This window comes from Rattus norvegicus, chromosome 5 (assembly GCF_036323735.1).
Source record: "Rattus norvegicus strain BN/NHsdMcwi chromosome 5, GRCr8, whole genome shotgun sequence".
NCBI classification, from domain to species: domain Eukaryota; kingdom Metazoa; phylum Chordata; class Mammalia; order Rodentia; family Muridae; genus Rattus; species Rattus norvegicus.
This window is the reverse complement of record NC_086023.1, coordinates 144,832,390-144,845,619: the sequence shown is the minus strand read 5'-3', so window position 1 is coordinate 144,845,619 and position 13,230 is coordinate 144,832,390. Positions and strand designations below refer to the sequence as shown.

General features: G+C 49.8%; 1 protein-coding gene across 7 annotated transcripts in view; it reads right to left on the bottom strand.

The window, feature by feature from the left end:
- Dlgap3 (DLG associated protein 3) overlaps nucleotides 1-13,230 on the bottom strand; it is a 70,684-nt gene that overhangs the window by 1,478 nt on the left and 55,976 nt on the right. For 5 of the 7 annotated variants that reach the window (XM_039109349.2, NM_001301876.3, NM_173138.6 and 2 more), the window contains 3 exons: nucleotides 1,574-2,058; nucleotides 475-566; nucleotides 6-149 (listed from right to left, as the gene is read on the bottom strand). In XM_039109349.2, coding sequence (XP_038965277.1) covers nucleotides 6-149; nucleotides 475-566; nucleotides 1,574-2,058 — 721 coding nt within the window. The remainder of the gene's footprint in view (nucleotides 1-5; nucleotides 150-474; nucleotides 567-1,573; nucleotides 2,059-13,230) is intronic. The other 2 variants (XM_063287225.1, NM_001276304.1) reach the window with 1 other exon arrangement.

The window sequence follows — 13,230 nt, the reverse complement described above, 5'->3', positions numbered from 1 at the left end:
CACACCTTAGGCTCCAGGAGTTTCCAGCTGTTGGCCTTGAGTTGTTGTAGCTCCAGGAACTTGAGGGTCACATCCTCAATGGAGAGCTGCAGGAGGTCCCAGAAACCGGCCAGGTCCTGGAAGGTGGGCACAGGGAACGCAGTGGGGTCCTGCCGTGGTGGGACACACAGGGGAGGCAGCCAGTCAGGGAGGTCTGACCCCAGGCAGGCTCAGGGAAAGTCATGCGTAGTCTCAATGTTAGGAAACTCAGCCTAGGGGATGGGTTGAGGAGTAGGAGACAGGGACAAGAAAATGCCCATGTCTCTCCAGCCTGGGCGCAATGGGCCCAACCTCAAGGCCCAATACTCCAAACATGTCACATCTGGCCACACATAATCCACCCCTCCAAGTCCACAGACCTGTTCCTCTCTCTCTAAGTCACGCTGGGTCACCTGTCGGATAGACACACCCCGCTCTCCCCTCACAGACACTCACCAAGCTTTGCTGACACAGCCTGAAGAACTGCTGGACCTTCTGAGACAGGAGAAGTTGTGTGCTGCCCACGGCGCTTCGAATCTTCTCTAAGACTAAAGAACAGAAGGAGGCTCTGGGGGGTGGGGGAATGAGATCCCTCTTTGCTGAGCCCCCAGGAAGTTAAGGTGCTCACCTCCTGGCTAGTGTACTGGCTCATTTCCTCCAGCCCCTTTCCCATCTTGTTGACAACAGCTCCTATCCAGATACCCTGAGAAGACTTTCATCCTCAATGGAGTCCCTTCCATTACCTAACCTGCATTTACCAAGTGCTGGGTCTTCTGTAGGAAGAAGGCCTTCCACCTGTGTCCCCCTGTCTAGCCCTCCAGCCTTGGCCAGAGCACCAGCTCAACGGTCCTTCATTGGCCATGTTCGGTCACTAATCAGTGCATGCCTCCTTGGTTTGTTAAAGATTGTTAATTCATCGCAGGGACTTGAAGCTGGTCTTCCTGGTTACCAACCCATCGATTTAGGGGTCCTATGGGAAGCCTATGGCTCCCCTCAGAGTGGCCTCACGGGGAAGGGGTATATACCATTTGTGACAGGGCTTTCGTCCATGCCGACCCTCCATTTCTTCCTCAAGCTTGTTTTCACTTGAACGGCCTCCTCTGAATTCCTCTTTCACTGAGGAATCCCAGCATCCCCTGGGAGAGCCCATCTTAGCTCACATCAGAATGTCTGTCACGTGGTCCCAGCCTCACTGTCAAGCTTGCACTGGATTCGTACACTTGTTCAAGATCTGGACAGATTGTTCCCCATGGAGTTAGTGATTGAGACTGGCAGCCACCTACTAGAAAATCCAGCATCTTGCCTGGTCTTGATCCTCCTGGGTCCTAGCCTTGGCTTCTAAAGAGGTCCTCTTTCAGGGGCTCCTAGCATGCTCTGTTCCCAGTAGGAACCTTAAGTTCTAGCACTGAACCAAGGGAGAGACTAGCCCAAGCGAGAAGGGAGGGGCCCGCTGGTGCATTTGCAGCCAGGACCACCCTTACCATACCCCGTGCCCGAGCACCCCAGCACAGGATGCCGGTGCCCCTCTCCCCTTTGTGGATGGCGGCGGACTCACTCTCCTCCGGCAGCTCATAGTCCTCCGCCTCCCGCTCCATCTGCTGGCACCAGTGTTCCAGTTTCTCCACCTCTGCCCGCAGCATCTTGATGAACCACTCGCCATCCCGTGGGCAGGGGGACGTGCGGCCTGAGTCGGGGAGGCTACGCGAACCCCGCTCCATCCAGGAATCACGGCGGCCGGACCCGGGGCCGGGGGCGGGGACAGGGGGAGGGCCAGGCGACCCATCGGTGGCCGGCGGCTCATACGGCAGTGGGTAGCCCTCGCGGTAGGCCCACTGGCCCTGCGTGTGGACCGTGCGGAAGACTGAGTAGGTGGGGGCCCGGGGTCCGGGCTGGGGCTCAGAGGCGTGCCTCTGGAAGGAGCGTCCGAACTGCAGGGCTTTGTCTTCTGTGGCCACAGTGGCCAGGCCAGCCAGGCCCTCCAGTTCCAGGTCTGCCTGCACACCGGCTGTCACACTGTTGGAGCGCTTGAACCTCGCCCGCCTGTGGAGGGAGATGCCTGTCTTTTCTGCTTCTGCTCAGGTCACCTTAGGTCACCCCCCTCACCCCAAACTCCACTCCAAAAAAAAAAAAAAAAAGAAGGCTATTGCGATGAGGGACCTACAAACCGGTGGCCACCAATCCATACACTCAAAATCAATTAATCCTTGAAGCTGGTAGGTACCCAATATACCTAGTATAACTGACACTAAACAGCCAATGACAGTCAAAATAGTTAACTACCTGTACCTATGATGCCAAAACACTCCAGGCAAAGCAGACACGGACCTACAGAAGCCAGCTTTGGGGCCCTGGGGTGGTAGCTCTTGACCAAGGCATTCCGAAACTTTTTGCTATTTCTTTTCTTTGGAATTTTGCTGTTTTGAAACAAGGTCTTACTCTGTACCCAGGTTGACCTGGAACTCACAACGGATCCCCAGGCTTCACTCACACAGCAATCCTCCTGCCTCAACTTCCCGAGTACTGGTGTTGACTCACCACACCCAGCTTACCATAGAGTATTCTAGAAAAGCTGGTTCACACTGGCTGTACGGTGCTCCCTAGGCCTACAGAGATGTGAGTAAGTGGGGCTTAAGGGGGTCCCAGGTCATCCAGCTTCAGAGGCAGAGCCAAGGGTTTGGCCCAGGGCTGCGCTCTCGGCAGCACCAGCTAAAGGAAGAAGAATGCCTGGGAGCAGCTTGGAATGGAGGGGGGTGGGCAGCACGGAAGACTTCACCCCTGGGGACCCCGACGGCTCAGCCCAGAGCCTGGCCAGACAGTCTGCCAGAAGCAGTGGAGTTGAATTAAGCTGTTGGCAGGAATGACACAGGGCCTGAACATTTCTTGCCTTTAAGTTAATTATATGCAAATCCTATGCAAAACAGAAAGTCAATTGGCCTTGTTCATTTTTCCCACTCTGAGTTCAGAGTAGGGGCTCTTTTCTGCAAAGAAGTCAATGAGCCCCATGAAGCATAAGGTTGGGGCCAGACAATCCTTTAAGAAGTAGGAGGTAGGTGGGGGTGCGCAGGGCAAAGATGAACAGAAGTTGAAATAGTCTGGGAATTCAAAAACCTCAAAGGAAAGGCCCATGGGTCTTTATCTACCTCCGCCTCCTCGTGGTCAAAAGAGAACAGGGTCCTATGGGACATCTCCAGGGGCTTGTCCAGCTTCCCAGGAGACTCTCCCAACCTCCCCCACCCCAACCCCTACAACTTCAACCTTCCTCCTGTGGCCCAGGCCTTCTCTCCAAGCCTGCCTGCCTGCTTCCTTCCAGCTGGCAGGCTGCCTGCTGGGAGCCTGTTGCCATAGAAACCAGACCCAGAAGGATGCTGCAGGACTCGGGGAAAGAGAGATGCGCTCATGTGCAGTCTCCAACGAGCCCTGTGTCCCCGCCCCCACCCAGAGAAAGGGGAAAAAAACCATATTTTCATTGCTTCCCACATGCCCTTCACCTTGGTATCTGCCCTGGGCACCATCCATGTTCACTACTGGCCCAGCCACCTCCTATCAGACATCTCTGCATATATTCAGTATAGTGAAGGGGGAGGAAGAACCCTGGACTAGGGAGCACACCTGAGCTCTAATGCTAGCTTTGTCACTGTGCCTTAGGGACGTTTTTCTATCCAGGCCATCTAATATGTGTGAAGTTGCATGTAAAATACAGTCAAATAGCCCCAAGTGGTGGTGCACACACCTTTAATCCCAACGACTCAGGAGGCAGAGGCAGGCAGATCTCTGCGAGTTCCAGGCCAGCCAGGACTTTATAGTGAGACCCTGCCTCAAACAATAACACATAGTCTGATTTTAAATGTATAAATACGTATACAGAACAAGCGCCACATTCACACATATAAAACCGTGGGAATGTGGTTTAATATCCCATAGGAATGGCACAATAGATGCCGATGTATTTCCTGTCTAAATATCTTGTGTATGCTAAAACCTGGAGGCCAGCAATGATTCCTAATGGTAAGCTCTTCTAGGTCATTCCCCTGCTCAAAACCCTTACCATGCCTCCCCACTGCCAGCAAGGGAAAGCTCAAACTCTGTGCAAGCCTCGACCTCGAAGCCTTTACTCTGGATGCACTCACATCTTCAGCCTCTTCTCTGTGTTCTCCTTTGATCCCTAAATAGATTACATCCTGACCACCAACTTCTTTGAGTATGCTGTTCCCCTGCCTGACATGGCCTTTTTCATTCTGGCTCCACGGCCGTTCTCTGCTTAAGCCCCTCTTGGTCTGTGAGTCCCCCGTCTGCTCTCAAGGTCACTCATCAGTTCTGTAGCCCCTCAGCAGTCTTCCCGCATTTAGAACAACCCCACCCACTATTTTGATTAATTAGTCTCTCTTTCTGGTGACAGCCACATATGTCTAACTACACTCTCAGTATGTACCTCGGTTCCCTGTGAATATTTGTGCTTTTTGAACTCTAGTTGGCCCTGGAACTCCTTTCAAGCTCCAGCATTTGCAAACATCAGGACTTGTGATATGTTTTCCCAACAACTACATTTCTGAAGAGGTAGCATCCCAATGTGTTTTCCCTGCTTTAAGTTTTGTTTGTTTGGTTGGTTGGTTTTGTTTTTTTTTGTTTTTTTTTTTCCCGGAGCTGGGGACAGAACCCAGGGCCTTGTGCTTGCTAGGCAAGCGCTCTACCACTGAGCTAAATCCCCAACCCCTGGTTTTGTTTTTTAAAGATTTATTTATTTTATGTATGTGAGTACACTGTCACTGTCTTCAGACACACCAGAAGAGGGCATCAGATCCTATTACAGATGATTGTGAGCCACCATGTGGGTGCTGGGAATTGAACTCTGGACCTCTGGAAGAGCAGTCAGTGCTCTTAACCATTGAGCCATCTCTCTGGCCCTGGTTTTGGTTGGTTTTTTTTTTTGTTTGTTTGTTTGTTTTTAGTTTCTGAGACAGGATTTCTCTGTGTAGCTCTGGCTGTCCTGGAACTCACTCTGTAGACCAGGCTGGCCTCAGAGATCCACCTGCCTCCACAGTGCTGGGACTAAAGGTGTGTGTCACCAGGAGTTAGCTCCTGCTGAAAGCTTTGAGTCCCAAACAACCCCACAGGCTCTTATGTTTGAACAGTTGGTCCCCAGCTGTTGACAGTGTTTGGGAGGTTGTGGAAGCTCTGAGACCTGGAACCTGAGTAGCAGAAATGGGTCACTGTGCGGGGGCCCTTGAGGGCTATCTATTCTACTTCTTTTTTTTTTTTCCAGAGCTGGGGACCGAACCCAGGGCCTTGCCTAGCAAGCGCTCTACCACTGAGCTAAATCCCCAACCCCCTATTCTACTTCTGATACAGGCCTGGGCTCTCTGCTTCCTGATCGGCAATAGATGAACAGGCCATAAACTCATGTCATCGTGCCTGTCCCCAGTGACAGCCTGCACTCCTTGAAACTTCAACCCAAAGTAAAGTGTTCCTCCTTGAAGTTGCCTGTGTAAAGTGACTCCCCATTAAACACACTGGGCTCTTGGGCTCCACTGGTCTGACGCCTTCATCTGACCTCTGTGAAGTCCGGGAAGGGTTCCTCTCATCCGATTCCACACTCTCTAGGACAGAAACACCAAGTGCACTAGGCTTTATGGGTCTAAGTCGCCCTCCTTGGGAAACCATCTCAACCCATATACCCTGAGGAAGGCTGAGGGAGCTGAGCTCCTGCGCTTTTTGAAGCACAGCCCTCAAGTATCATTCCCAGCCAAAAGTCCTAAGTGCACAGGACAGGACAGTGACTCCTGTCAGCCAGCCTTGTGACTAGGCATTAGCATGGGGCAAGATCATAATTTTAAAAAGAGTACTGCATCAAGGATCTAAAACCCCAAGGAAACCTGGACGTGGGTTTCACAGGTAGGTGAAGACATAGCAAGAATGCAACCAGGGAGGATGGGGAAGGGGCGGAGCCAGGAGAAGTTGAGTTGGCTCTGTAGGTGAAAGTGCTTGCTGCCAAGCCATGCAACCTGAGTTCACGCCCCAGGTCCCACCGAGTGTAAGGAGAGAATCAGCTCCTTCAATTTGTCCTCTGACATTTCGTGGTGCACATGCATGTGCATATCTGTGTGCATACATACACACAGATTAAACAATTAAAAAAAACCCATTAAGTCAGGAGGAGTATATAAAGGCAGACAGAGGGGAAGAAGGCCTCGAGAAGGCCCAACTAAACCTGATAGAGAATGAAGGTTGGCCAAGGCTCTGCTCCTGCTTCCCACAGCCAGAACAGGTTTGGTGGGATGTGGGAGCCAGTGTGGGCTGCATTGGCTGTCAGGAGATGGGAGAAACTAGTTATAAAACAAGCTCATCAAAGATGGTGTCTGAGAAGCTCTCCAAAGTTATACCCTGAACAGGTGGGGAAACTTGGGGGAATCGGTGAGATAATGGCACCCAATGAGGTTCCTTTCTTTTTCCATTTCTTCTTCTTCTTCTTCTTCTTCTTCTTCTTCTTCTTCTTCTTCTTCTTCTTCTTCTTCTTCTTCTTCTTCTTCTTCTTCTATCTTATGTGCATCAGTGTTTGCCTGCACACATGTCTGTGTGGGGATGTTGGAACCCCTGGAGCTGCAGACTGTTTTGAGTTTCCACATAGGTGCTGGGACTTGTACCTGGGTTCTCTGGAAGAGCAGCTAGTGCTCTTTTTTTTTTTTTTTAAGGTTTATTTATTTACTTTATGTCTTTAAGTACACACCAGAAGAGGGCATCGGATCCCATTACAGATGGTTGTGAGCCACCATGTGGTTGCTGGGAACTGAACTCAGGTCCTCTAGAAGAGCAGTCGGTGCTCTTAACCGCTGAGCCATCTCTCCAGCCCTGCAGCTAGAGTTCTTAACCACTGAGCTATCTTTCCGGCTCCAAGAGGCCCCTTTCTTAATCCCCGGTAGGTATGCTACCTTCCATGGCAAAGGGAGCTTTGTGGACTTGCCCAGGTTCAGGCTCCATGTGAGCTGACTATCTTAGATTATCCAGATTCGATGACTCGTCTTACTAGTCAACTGTCTGGGTTTCAGAATCAGTCAGGAAGCACCTCTGGGCGTGTCCGTGAGGGTGCTTCTGGAGACAGTTCACTGAGGGGAATAGAAGCACCCTAGGCAAACTGAAAGCACCCTGTTAATCTGGGCAGTCATCTCTTGGCTTCTTGACTGTGGATGCAATGCGACCAGAGGCCCCAGGCTCCTGCTGTCTGCCTTCCCCAACTTAAAGGACCATGTCCCCTAATCACAAAGAAACCTTCTTTCTTTAAGTTGCTTTAATAGACACTTTATAACAGCAACGAAGGAAGAGAAACGTGCCAGATGTGTCCAAATTACTCACATGGGTCCTTTTAAATAAGAGAGGGAGGCCGGGAAGGAGATGGAGAAAGAAAAACACAGGAAGGAGATAAACAAAGGACTTGTATACAGCTTGGGGGAAGAGTAGTTGCTACGCACGCAGGTACACACTCACGCACCCATGCGTGAAGCTCTGGGTTCAATCTCCGATATCACAAAAATAAAGAGAATAAACAGGAAGAAGCCACAAAATGGCTTCTTTCTTGAACCTCTAGAAGAGACATTGTCTTGTTAACACTTTGATGTTAGCCCAGGTAAATTTAGGAACAATTTCTGAGCCCCAGAAGTGTAGGATAGATATAGATATAAATATTATAGACATAATAGATATAATATAAATTATATTATATATTAAATTATATGTAAATTGTATATATATATATATAATTTTATCATCACCTATCATGGCAGGGATGGGAAACAAACACAGTGGGTAAAGATAAATTGAATGAATCAGAGAAGAGAAACAGTCCAAGTGGGGGATGTGATAACATTTTCTGAGCACTTAGTATGTGCTAAGTTAATGAGTAGTTCAGTGGGAGAGAACTTTGCCTAACTTGACTAAACACTCTGTGTCCTCACAATCAGGCCCAGCATCAGGGTGTCAGTACCATCCCTATTCACAGATGTGAAAAACTTCCCTTAACAGGCAAAGTGATTTCCTGAGATGGGACAGTGACCCAGTCCATGCACAAGTCACCTCAGGTCACTGCACCCCACCCCAGGCCACCCTATACTTAGGAAGAGGTCAGTAATCAGTTGCCTGACCACTGAGGCAGGGCTGATGGCTAAGAAGAGGGAAGAGGTCCAAGCAAGGTAGGAGTTAGTGCAGAGGTTGGACGCAGGTCCTGGAAGATGGTCTGGGTTATCACAATGAAGTGCGTGGGGAGGGCACCTGTGGGGATTTATGGGGGTCAGGAGAGGAAGAAGAGTGAGCTTTTGGGTCTTGGGGGGCTGTCATCATACCGGAGGGGTTAAATCTGGGTGCTCGAGAGCCAGACTGCCTGGCTCCGAAGCCAGCTGGGAGGCTGGAGCCTGTCATCTCCTAAGTGGGAATGACAACTGCACCAGCTCCAGGGTGCTGGGAGATAATGTATGGGAAGAAGGGCCAGCACCTGGCCCACCATTGTGCGAGCTATTGTGGAGATGTAGGGAAGTTTGTGGCTCTCACTGCCACAGAGAAAAGGAGCGGGCCGAACACAATAGCCCAGTGTAGCGCTGCAGGCCCCAGCTCAGGCATTGTAGTCATTAATTATTCTGATTGCCGTTGATCATTTCCATCTGTTCTCCCGCAGCACTCGGAACAAAATCTCCTTTCTCTTCCCCGTCACGTGGCACAGAGTCCGTTATTTGCATATCCGTCTCTCTCGCTAAATAGAGCAGTTCCTCAAACATCACTCTTGGCTGCGTGGCTGATGGGTTGGTTGGCTGCTAGGGTGTGGGGAGTACTAATTATCCCCAACATCCATTCTCCCTTTCTCCCTCGGTAAAAGAATCCCATGATTTTAAGCTGGACAGGTGGCCACTTGGGATAATAATTCATTCCCCAATCTCCCTTATAGCTTACACGGTGCCGCAAAGTTCTGGCCCATGGGATGTAAGCAGAACTATTGTGTACAACTTCCGGAAAGTGTTCTTTGAAACAAAGTGTGAGGCTGGGCATGCAGTTCCGAGGGAGAGAACTTTGCCTAAGCGTGCACAAGGCCATAATAATGAAAATGTCTTAAAAAGTAGGGTAGAGGGCAGCAGGATGGCTCGGTGGGTGAAGGAATCTGCACCAAGCCCAACCATAGGAGTTCCGTCTCTGAGAACCAACTCCCACAAGCTGTACACACACACACACACACACACACACACACACACACACACACACACGTGAAAAGGGGAAGGTTATAACCTTTTTTGTTGTCCCTTCTTCCTCCCTGATGACTATAATGTAGACTCAATGACTAGACCTCAAGCAACCATTTTAGAACATGAGCCACCATGTGGAGAAAGGAGTATGACAGAAACAGCCTGGGCTCTGACCCTGTGGAACACCACCCAGCCCTTTGGATACCTCAGCAAGCAAGAAAGCAACTTCTGCCATATTTAAGTCTCTTGTCTTTCACGGGTTTTCTATCATTCATGCCCAAACCTAAGCCTAAAAAAATAAGATGAATTTTCAAGGGCTCGAGGTCCAGAACTTACATCCCCATTTGGTTTTGGACTTGATAGTCATGGCTGTGGTCTTCAGCAGATGTAAACACCAGATAGGAACTGGCTTCTGGTTTTCCACTCAAGTGAAACTGAAGCCTGGAAATCGTTATCATGGCTACTTCAGGGAGTTGTCCCTTCTGTGGCTCTCTGGGCAGAAATTGGATTACCCCAAGAGACATAGTACTCAAAGAACATGCAGTACCCACAAACTAGCAAGGGTTTTGCCAGAAGTGTTTGGCAGCATGATGGCGGGGGTGGGAGAGGAGTGGGCAGGGGAGGGGGAATAGGGACGTGTCAGTGCACCCGATCTCTGGAGAAGCAGTTCATCTCTGAGAGAGCAGCCGAGACTTCAAGCCAGGATCCAGCAAGACAGACTTAGACGCCACGGGGTCAGTTAACAACCTCTCTGGACAGCCATGAAGAAGAGTGAAATTGTGACATTTACAGGCGAGGGACATCATTGTGTTAAGCCAAATAAGTCAGACTCACAAAATAGCCCTGGTTTTCTCAGATGCAGAATCTAGATTTGTGTGTGTGTGTGTGTGTGTGTGTGTGTGTGTGTGTGTGTGTGACAGAGAGACAGAGAGAGACAGAGAGAGAGAGAGAGAGAGAGAGAGAGAGAGAGAGAGGCAGAGAGACAGAGACAGAGAGCAGAGAGACAGGGGGTGTAGAAGGGATTTTAAAAAAGAAAGACAAGGGAACAAGAAAGAGTAGGAGAGATAAAAGATAAAGATCCCAAGCTGGGCAGCCATGGTGGTACACACTTTTAGTCCCAGCACAGATAGATGTAGGCAGATCTCTATGAGTTCGAGGCCAGCCTGGTCTACAAAGTGAGTTCCAGGACAGCCAGGGCTATATAGAAAAACCCTGTCTTGAAGAACCAGGAGAAGGATGAAGATGAGGGTAAGGAAGAAGAGGAAGAAGAGGTGGAGGAGGAGGAGGAGGAGGAGGAGGGGGAGGAGGAGGAAGAAGAAGAGGAAGAAGAGGCAAGGTACAATGCTATATCAGTCTTAAAGTAGAAAAGATCCACCTGCCTTTGCTCTCCCTAGTGCTGGGATACAGAATTTTGAGTCCTGGGCTATAGGACACCATCTTCCTAAATATCAAAACCAAAAACAACAAAATCACCTTTTCTTTGGTCCCATGGGTCCCCAGAATAGCTTTTCTGCATATACTGTCCCTTTTTTTTTTTTAATTGTAGTCCAGGGGGCTGGGGCTGGGAAAACATGTGCAGTAGGAATGTCTAATTCTGTTTTTTATGAGTCTCAGATGACCCTGAGGCTAAGCTTCAAAAGGTGGGGGTGGGGGTGGGGTCAGTCTCGATTGGTTCACCTCAGTAGCCTGGTACCTACGCAGTACTTGACGAGGGTAAGGAGGACCCAGAAAGCAGGTAAGTGGGGATGAGGGAGAGAAGAGAAGGAACTGGAGGCTTCAGTCTCACTGATGACGGGCACTGAAAGTATCCACAGACAAGCCTCAGAAAGAAGGGGCAGTACACTGGAAGCCCACCCAAGGAGCTAATACGGGGCACACTGACAGGCACCATTTTCATATTTGTTTGTTTGCTCTGTGCATGGGTGCATGCCCCAGTTGCAGAATGGAGATCATGGGAGAGCTTTCGGCAGTTGGTCCTCTCCTTCCGTCGTGGGTTCCAGGGACTGGACTCGGGCTGTGAGATTTGATAGCAGGCACCCTCTCGCTGACGATGCCCAGCAGTTTTTAAGACCAAAGCACAGAAAAGTGGGTGGCAGCTGTTGGAGTTTGCTCTGTTACTACGTATTGTAATGGTGAATATTGGCCCCCAAGGGCTAATTGCTGCCAGAGAGGAGAGATGCCTTGAGTACACCAAATGATGCTAAGTGACCTTGCTCCTTAATTTAAAACTATTGGTTGAATAGAGATGCCATCAGCCTATAGCGGGGTCCTAGAGAGGTAGGTGGGGTTTCAGTTCCCAGGCTGGGGATCTGAGGAGGGCTGGGAAGGGAAAGAGAGAAGGTGGAGAGAAGAGAATACTCGTGAGGTAAATGATCTTGAGACTTGGCCATGAGGGCTAGCCAGTCTGAGTAAGAGAGGCTCAGACAGAATATGGCAAGTCATATCTTGGGATTATTGGCAGGGAAGTAACCATAATAGCATAGAGGGTAGATATCTGCCCAGCCCTAGTGCTGATTAGGGCTTATTATAAATATAAAAGTTTTGTGGTTTTTATCGGAGAACTGAATGATCAAAGGCAGAGGTAGAAACCCCCAATTAGATTTAAAAATTAGTATGACAGTGGATAGAGGGAGCCCTGGAAGTTTGCCTAGCAAGGCTACTGGACTTCACAGCTCACCTCTAGGTAGGAGTTGGGGCGTGGTGTGTGGTGAGTCAGAATTAAAGGACAGGGACAGACGGGATGGCAAGAGCTGTGAGAGTGTGTAAGAAAGGACGCCTTCGGCAAACAAGCAAAGAAGGCTGCCCAGAGAGATGGGCCAGATTTACCCTGTCCCCACCTGTCACTCCCTCTAAATTCCCAGTGTGAGCACCTGTCCCTGAGAGTCAGTTCTTCATCATCTCCCCTCCCCCACCCTCAGCACCAAGACCTCACCACATTCCCTGTCAGTCTGCCTTGCCCGGGCCGGCTTCCCTTTTCCTTCAACCTGCTTCTCTGTTTGATCCACCTCTCCCTGGGTTGGCTGCTATCAGCCTCGTGGAAATGACTGATCAGTACAGGGGAAAGAATGGAGGAAGCGCCCTCCCACACCCTGTCACCTAGAAGAGCTGGAAAAGATAAAAATCGGAACAGCGTTTCTGCTCCGGTACCAGGCTTGAAAATGGGAGACAGCTTCAGGCTCCAGAAACACAAAGCAGACTTAAAACCCGAGTAGTAAGTGGATTTCGAAGCCAAGTAAGCCACAGGAGGACCGAGCCAGACATATGCTAAAGGCTGGAAGGGAGGGAGAGAGGAGAAACCCCAAACCTATGCACCACGGGGAGTTGGAAGGAGATTTCCTGTGTAAAGCCAACAGCCAAAGAGGTCAGCTTTGTTTATAAATGCAGACTAAGGAGAATCTGGTGCTGATGTTTCTGGAAGGCGGCCTGGAAGGAGGATGCTGGGAAACCAGAACATGAAAGCTGTTTTGTATGGGGATGTGGGATTCCAGTGTGTTCTATCAGCGAAACACAGAAACTTCAAGCTGAGATATTAATTTCCAAATGGATCGAACGCTCAAGTAGTTACCCCAGAGAGGAAGAAATGGAGCGCCCGAGGAAGGAGTGGGCAGTAACAGACTGAGCACACAAGTCACTCAGACATGTTTGTAAATCTACACAATTAGACCACAAAGCACAGAGCGGCTGATTAGCACGGCCCTTTGAAGAGGTGTAATCAAAATGCTACATAAGCACACACGCAGGCTAAGAAGAGGGAAGTAAGAGGGTGTGGTAGGTGTGCCTACAATCCCAGCAGACCGGAGGCTGATCCAGGAGGATCACCACGCGTTCGAGATTAGCCCTGTCTCAGAACAGCCCCCTCCATGAAAACCTCCACGAAATAAAGCATCCCAAGGCTCTTGTTTATGTCTACAGGGGACCACTGACTAAGTGTGTTACTAGAAAAAAAACTGAGGGTAAATATTGTCGACTGTATTTGTACATTGTATTTTGAGACAGT